Source organism: Neofelis nebulosa, chromosome 7, assembly GCF_028018385.1.
Source record: "Neofelis nebulosa isolate mNeoNeb1 chromosome 7, mNeoNeb1.pri, whole genome shotgun sequence".
Classification (NCBI taxonomy): Eukaryota; Metazoa; Chordata; class Mammalia; order Carnivora; family Felidae; genus Neofelis; species Neofelis nebulosa.
The window spans coordinates 149592629-149601155 of NC_080788.1; the positions used below are offsets into that span (position 1 = coordinate 149592629).

An 8527-nucleotide genomic window follows, 5' to 3' on the forward strand; every position below is an offset into this window, starting at 1 on the left:
TTAGTAAATCTAGGGGGCACACTACAGTTCACTTATCTAGTTAATATTACTCTAGGGGGCACTCACTTTGCTTAGCTCATTAATGTAATTTTAGGGGACCCTCACTTCTCTGATCTAGTTAATGTGTATCTAGGGGGACCTCTGTGCACACACAATGAACTTTGGTTTCTTTCCCCTGTTAATCCAGGTCATGTGAACTTAGTTCTTGGTCCACAAGAACATTTGGTGGAGAATTTCTTCCTCCCCTTCACCTTTCTAGGCTCTAGGTTCAGCCACATTCTGCTTGTCAGCTCAGACCCAGCACTATACTTGAAGCCCACATCGCTGTGTGCTGGTGTGTAGACTCCCATCAATTAGTGGGTGTGGCCTGTGGGTGCTAGATCCTCCACAGGACCCATTCTTACTTTATCCTGAAGGTAAACTCACGTTTCCAGCACATGTATGGTGTTAACTGAATAGGTCTGCATCTGTAACACGTGTGTCCAAACAGACAAAAGGGCTGATGTTACTCCACAGTTCACTTAGCATCCTTCTGTAGTTTACTGAGCAGGTGGCCAGGGCATCTGTTTGGCCCTCCTTCCCAAACATTCCTGGATGCATTCTTGCTGGGAACATGCAGTGTGGCTGCACGGGAATTTCAGGAGGTGCTGGGAAAGTATGATTACCTGGTTGCCCTGGAACATGGAGAACATGTGTACACATGGCAGTCTAATACTTTGTGTAACCATGTGTCTTTGAGACAAAGTGCATGCATGGGGACACATTGGTACAACTTACAAGACTATCTGCAACAACAAAAGGATTCTAGGTATGAACTGAAGTGAAAATCCTGTTATGTGCTTCATGTGTTTTACATCTATTGGTGAATTATGGGATACATTCTTATTCCAAAGTAATTTCTGAAACAGTTACTGTTTAGTTCTGAAAATTTCCTAATGAATTACTATTAAAAAGTTGTATATTTTCAATTCAGAAGAAAATAAACAGACTTTAATATCACTATTATGATTTGAAATGTATGCTAGACAACTGTAAAAATAGTAAAAAAATATTTAGTAAAAGGGTCCCTAACTTTCCACAGGCTCAACTCTGCAGGATTTCTAGAAGTTTCTTGGGAGAACCAAAGTGGAAATCCTAGGCAGACCCTCATCTAAGGATGAACTCACTGAAAAATAGAGAAAAGAAGGAGAAAAGGGGTTCATATTCATCGGGCTCCCTCAGAATGCCAGAGACATCCATAGGCACTTGTGCCTACCTTTCTGATTGATTTCACTGGGGGCTACTTTCAGCCTCATAGTCTCAGTCTCCCACATTCGGAAATTTGCTCTCCAGGGAGGCACAGCTTGCACTGGCTGGGATCCAATCCATGTCCCTTTCCCTGACAGCCCACAGACACCCCAGTGTGGGACAGGCAGTATGGGTGGGTGGGAGCCCTCCATCACCCTGAACCCATATTGGGACCAGGAAATGAGAGATTACCTGAAGAATGAGAAAAAGCTCAGAGTGCACGAGCACAGTTTTGGGGAAAATTCATGAATTTGTCCCTAAAGGAGCTTGTGGCAACTTCTCTTATTTCTGGAACCAGAAACCTCAGCCCAAGACACAGCTGCTGACTCAGGTCTTCTGCACAGAGTCTTAGGCACCGTTTGGGCTCTTACAGGCTTACACAAATACATAGAGGCCACAAGCATGCAGTTTTCAAGTTTTATTTCGGAGTTCTGCTCAGTGACGCATCAGAGACCTGGTGTCAGGTCCATGATGTGCCTGTGGACCCCTGTGTCTCCCGCAGACCCCTGGAAACATGGATGTTAGCTGTGCTGCCTCATTACTGTATTTTCACAGATGATCCACGTGGATTGTCTATAGTTGTTTAGGGGTCTGGAGGCTGAATTATGCATTGTCTTGATCAACAGTCTCTTCCGTAACTTTCTGTCTGTTGATAGTTCTGACATTTCCGGCAACAGCAAAGAGGAATGCAGCAATTAAGACATAGATTCTACCAAAGATCACTCTGAGATATACCACAGATTCACGACTTTGCCTGACTGACCGCATTCTTCTTGGAGGGGGTCCACTGTCTGTGCTCCCACCAGTGCCTCGTTCAGTGCACCGTGGAGGATCCCAGCCTACGTGGAAATGGCTGTTCCTGTTATTGTTGCATATCCCTCTGTGACTGCATTTCTCCGGGATACAGTCATAGTTCAGCTGAGCCACACTGCCATTGCAGTAGGTATCCTGACAGAACTTTCCAGGAGCACAGGGGGTACCAGTTCTCACATGACCAATATCGTTTGTTCCTGTGCTATGATGCGAATCCAGCCCAAAACACCAGAACCCTGAGATCTCAGACTGATGAAATCCAACATGCTCTTGCAGCTGAGGGAGATGTGTGACGTTACTTCACTGCAGCCTTCCACACTGCATGTCTGTAGGGGAACAGGGTTTAGATTTGAATACCCCTGGGTCTCTTCTGCAGTGTCCATATCGGCTGCCTTTTTGATTTATGGTATAGCAGACATTTTCACCCTTCACAGCATTTCTGCCAAAGATTTCTTGGCAGTGCATAGTGCGGTCAGTGCAGTTTCCATGATAGCAGTAGCCCTCTTCAGTGCATGGGGTTCCATCTTGCATATAGAAGTCATCAGGGCACTCCACAGAACCCCCGGCAGTATTCTGGAAGATCACATATATTTTGGATTGGCCTGCAGAGTGTCCCAGCATCGGAATGGGTGCAGTTTGTACAGCATCTGCCTGTATTACATTTGCTGCCAGGGTTTAGAATACAATCAGTCGTACAACAGGGATTGTTGTAGCACTGCTTGAAGGAGCCACAGTCACACTGCTCACCTGGCTCCACTACATAGTTTCCACAACGATCGTGAGTCAGGCTTTTATTGAAATAGGAAAGTCCTGAGTCAAATATGCACTCACAAAAATTATTCACCACTACATGCTGCATATGAATGAAGGAACAGTTACTGAAAGAATCTGTCATAATAGGGTATTGATTCATAATGCAGGTAGACCTCCTCTGGCATGCACAAAACTGATTGTCATAAAAAATACCAATAGATAATGCAATTTTTTGGGCTACTAACACAGACAACAATAAAAAATGTCTGCCTAGAGAAGCAAGTGAGATGATGGATTTTGATCCGCATACCGCATATGTGGCTGGCTGAAACTGAAGTTCATGTGGTGCATCTTTGTTCATAAGTAAAGCTGTATGTGGTTTAAAAGCAACAAACAAGTGTCTTTGAAAGTAGATATGAATCGGACTCCCTGGCACCTGAAAATTGTTCAAGACAACTGGATCTTCCAGATTATAAATGACCATGGAGGAAATATAGTGCCTTACATCAATCCCTTGAAGCATTGAGTCAGTCAATCTAACAAGCCTTATGAGGAATCGGGCACATTTTGACACGTTGTTGAACACACTATACATTGTTTTGGAACCGAGAACAAGTCCTTTCAAAATCCCATGATGGGATGAATACAACTTACTAGAGATCCTGGGGGCTGCACTGATATTTGCTTGAGAGAACAGGGGGTTCCTATCCTCCTTATATCCCAGGTTATAAGTAGGTCCCGTTGCATTGGTGTCTGCCACTATCTGAGAAACAACGTGTTCAAACCGTTGGGAATTGCTGAGGGGTCTGATTTCATAGGCAAGGTCATCCAACTTCATGATACCTTCAAGGCCCCCATAGCACGTGTCCATGGTGACCATGGAAAGAGGAAACTCCTCCAGGTAGCCGAGGTAGTAACAGTCTGGAGGGATGAAGGGGTAGTCCGTCTGCAAGGCTCCCTGATCATCCTGAGTCATCATTAGCAAATGTCTGGACCAAAAGAATTTCTTGTGCCTCATGTGGATAACATGGCTCTTGCCCCCAAAATGCAGGCTATAGGACAGCCAGCCAGGCATCTGAACACCTTTGCCGTGGTGCAACTCCTTCTTGGGAATTACCACCTCAGAAGAGATGTAGCGCCATGAGGAACGACCTTGAGAACCTTGGACAGGAGCCTGCAATGCCCAGAGCGCAAACAGCAAGAGGGGTGCCCTCAGGGTCACCTGGTCCTCTGCCAGCCTCATGCGCCTGCTCAGGGACATCTGCCAGTGAGAATGGATAAATGGAGGATCGTCAGCAAAGCCAGGTCTAGACCATCAGACAGAACAGAGGGCTTTACCTGGTGGACAAAACCCTACACCTCGGAGCCACCTGTGGGGTTAGGTAACAGTCACAGGGTGTGGCATTGGGTGACCCTGCTCATTAGTTCACCTGGGGTGGATGTGGGAGAGTCAGGTGGGCCATGGTCAACAGTGCTCACATGGACATGGGTAGGGACTTGGACCCAGAAACACGGTTCTATTCAACACATTCCATCTTTTCTCCTTCTACTTGGATACGGGATATGCAATTATAACACACTGAACTTCTCTACCAATTCCATGTCCTATGTTACTGCTGGGTCACTTTCTTTGGATGACTGCTTTTCCTCATTATGGAGACCACTGCTTCCTACTTCCTTGGGATATAGAGGTAGACATTGTCAATTTTACCTTTGTACGTGTTGAAAAACATTGATTTGTAATTTTACATGTCTTATTCTGGTTGGCTATTAGTTTGCAAGTCATTTGATCCTTTTGGTAGTTGCTTTGAAGCTTCCTCTGAGTTTACTGAGGAAACATTTCCCAGTATTCTGTGTCATGACTGGTGAAGTACAAGGTTGTATTTTAGTTTTTTCTTATGCCGTCTGGTGAGAACAGAAGGTACTGCTGAACATGTGTGAGCCCCAGGGGATTTCCCCTCTAATCCCTTATTGTGGTTCTTTCCTGGCCTCTGGCAGTCTTCTCCCATGCCTGTGAGTTTCTCTCCTCAGGTGGAGATAGATGCAGGGGAGTTGAGGTTACCCTGGCAGCTTGCACCATGGAGGCTGCACATGATCGAAAATGGTATCCACCATGGAACTCCCTTGTTTAAGTACCGTCTAGTCCTTTAAAATCCCCTGAGTTGGGCAGAAACCCTCAGAGTTGGCTTTTGGAGAAGAGTCTCCCTTAGCTCCGGGTGGCTGGCCTCCTAGATAAAGCTCAACTTCTTTTCCCACCAAAACCAAAACTTTGAACATTGACCTTTCCAGAAATACTCAGCTGAATTTGGGATTTGATAACAATAAAATGGAGAGTGGAATGGCAGTTGCCAGGGTCTGGCAGGGAGGGGCAATGAGGAGTAGATCTCAAGGGCTATGATTTTCTGTTATGCAAGATGATTAGGTTCTAGAGGGGTCTCCACAACATTACCCCTATAATTAACAGTACTGTACTGTATGGTTCAAATGTTGTGAAGAATGTTGGTCTCATGTTCAGTGAGATCCTAACACAAAACAAAAGTGGAAGACACGAATTTTGCTTCTCACATGACAGTATGCTGAACTGCATGGACACACTCTCTACTGATAATGTGAAAATAATTTAAAAGCATTTACATAGTTTGAATACTAACCCTGAGAATATGTCATTTACAAATATCTTCTTCCATTCCATAGGTTGCCTTTTACTTTTGTTGATTTTTTCCCTCACTGTGCAGAAGCGTGCTATTTTGATGTAGTCCCAATAGTTCATATATGTATGTATTTAATTTTCTTGTTTTATTTTTTAATTTAAATTCAAGTCTTCAGTCTTTGAGCTCCACATTTACAGGAAGTTGTCTTGTCATGATTAACTTTATGGGTTATCTTGACTGAGTCATGGGTGCCCAGATTCACCACTGTTTCTGTGGATGTCTGTGATGTGTTTCCAGAAGAGACTGGCATTTCCTTCCATGGTTTCTGTCTGGGCATCACCCATTCCATTAAGGTTGTGAATACAATCTGATGCAGAGGGAGGAAGAATTCCCTCATTTTTACTTCCCATGTGCTTGTTTGAACTGGAACAGTGGTCCCCTCTGGCCCTTTTATGAGAGTTATATCATCAGATCTCTACATTCTGAGACTAGACCCTAGTTCAGAATCAGACATATTACACCACTGGTTTTCCTGGGTCTCCAGCTTGTGACAGTAGATCATGGGACTTCCCAACCTCTTTAGTCATGGAAACAAATGTGCTTTGGGTTCTGTTCCTCAGAAGAATCCAGACTAATACATGGAGATGATTTATCTCTTCTTTAGAGGAATTGAATAAAGCTGTAGCTCATTTAACGTCCTGAGTAGCAAGTGCCAGGAGGGAAGTCTCACGTTGTTTGATTGGGACAAGGGCTGGGTGAAGTTAATGGGGAGCTGTGGGATCCTGTGGTCCTGGCTGCACAGGGAGTGCATTTGGGACTCCTCTAATGGTTCAGCTGTTGTGCCTCAGGAAATCTGTAATTCACTCATGTTGAGGGACAGCAGTAAGCAATGGAAACATCTGTGTCTTTTGTGCATGTTAGTGCAGTTTTCCTATGACAACAGGTATCTAATTCAGAGAGTTAATAGGTAAGCAGAGAATCCTGTGTCCAGAGAGGCTCCCTGGGGAAACTGCTGTGTGGACAGGAAGCCCCAGACCCTGACAGGAAACCTGCCTGTAACCTCCAACTGCACCTGCTCCTGGCAACACAACGCAGAATTGTTCATAGTGTGCGCCCCCTGGTGGTGCCGATCCCCTCCTGCAGGGAGGTTTGCGTGTGGGCTCCCAGTGATGTCCCCTCACCCAGTCTCTTGCACAGTAATATGTGGCCATGTCTTCGGCCCTCAGGTTCATCTGCAGATACAGCGTGTTCTTGGCGTTGTCTCTGGAGATGGTGAATCGGCCCTTCACGGAATTTGCGTAGTATGTGCCACTTCCATCAGTATCAATCCGTCAGACCCACTGCAGCCCCTTCCCTGGAGCCTGGCGGACCCAGTTCATGCTGGAATTACTGAAGGTGAATCCAGAGGCTACAACGGTGAGTCTCAGGGACCCCACAGGTTGCACCAGGTGTCCCCCAGACTCCCCCAGCTGCACGTCACACTGGACACCTGCAGACGCAAGATAACTTGGTCAGGAAAGTGTCACACATCCACTGGTTCTCACTCATATCCACTCACATACTCAGTGTCTCTCGTTCACCATGAATTACCTTTTCAAAAAGCAACAAGGAAAACCAAGCCAAGCACATACTCCATGGTGAGGTTTCTGTGTTCTGTCCTGATCACAGAATGGGAATACCTGGGACCCCTGGAGCTGGGGCTCCTCTCCCAGCTGCACGGTCGGGCTGGGCTGGTTTTATCAGCACAGAGAAGGCCCTATTTGCATGTCCTCTTACAAATATATCACACTGCAGACTTAGATTTGATTCTTTAAAAATGAATGGCAGGTTTAGGGATGCACTTCTACATTAGTTTGTGTGGATGGTGCTGTGACAATATGAATGATTCTAATCAGTGAGCACAGGTATGTTTGCGGAACTCATGCATTTTTACATGTCTTTCATCAACAAAGTACATTTTCGCTCTACAATTATTTTACATACTTTATGAAGTTTAATCCCAAGTACTTTATTCTGTGCCATTTTCAGTTGTATAATTTTGTTATTTGTTTTGCATATATTTCCATGCTGGTGTGTAGAATCATAGGTGGTTTATTTGTATTTATTTTCTTTGTTCATTGTGCTCATTGTGCATTCTGCACTTTTCTTCATTTTAAAAAACTGGTTCTAATATTTTTTCTGGTATCTCTAGGGTTTTGTTATGTTTAAGATCATGTCATCTGCAAACAAATAATTTTCCTTCCTCCTTACTGATTTAAATGTCTTTTATTTCTTTTTATTGCCAAAGTTTGTGGGTACTTCTTCCAGTTGTAGGAGAAGAATGCCTTTCCCTTCTTTTCTTCTGGGTTTTCACCCGGTATAAGGATTCAATTGACATAAGACTGATCTAAAGGGAAGAATAAATTTAATTTTGCAAGTGCCTGGGCATGCTAATAATATGACACCCAGAGAATGAACAAAGGTGGCACTTGTGACTTTCAGACAACGAAATACTGGATTTGGCAAGAGTCAAGGCAAAGGTGTGGTTTTGGGGTATTTAATTAGTCAACAAGTAACTAGGTTTGTTTGCACAACCTTCTTGTCCCTGAGTTCCTTATTCTGGTGCTAAGGATGGTTCTCCCCTCCTGGTACAGGGAAGGGAGTTTTCCCAAGGGAGATTTATATCCTGCTGTCAAGGGACACAGGAGGGGCTATGTGTCCTTGGACTGGCTGTTTCTCCCGTGACTTTCATCCAAATAAGGACTGTGACACGATGATATGGTTTGAGGCAGCATAGTTATTCTTCATGTTATCATGTGGAATACTTATGTTGGGGATGAGCATCATTTCCTGGCTCCTGATATGGCAGAAATGGTTTTAGTATTTTATGTTCAATATGCTGTCAGGTGTGGGCTTTCATAGTGGCCATGATCATGTGGAGGTAATTTCCTTCCCTTTTTAATTGAGTTATTTTTAAATGATGAACATGTGTTTTTTGTTCATGAAAAAACTGTGTCTAATGATTTTATGAATAAATTAAGGAT

The 8527-nt window shown here is 44.3% G+C and overlaps 1 protein-coding gene and 1 pseudogene across 1 annotated transcript; both read right to left on the minus strand.

Moving 5' to 3' along the window:
- Positions 1–1690: 1690 nt before the first annotated feature.
- LOC131517886 (disintegrin and metalloproteinase domain-containing protein 21-like) lies at positions 1691–4096 on the minus strand. The gene is given in 2 exon segments (XM_058740545.1): positions 1691–2665; positions 2667–4096. Coding segments are annotated over 2 exon segments (2205 nt in total). The 3' UTR covers positions 1691–1890.
- A 110-nt stretch (positions 4097–4206) lies between these two features.
- On the minus strand, positions 4207–7170 carry LOC131518057 (immunoglobulin heavy variable 3-74-like; annotated as a pseudogene).
- Positions 7171–8527: the final 1357 nt, after the last annotated feature.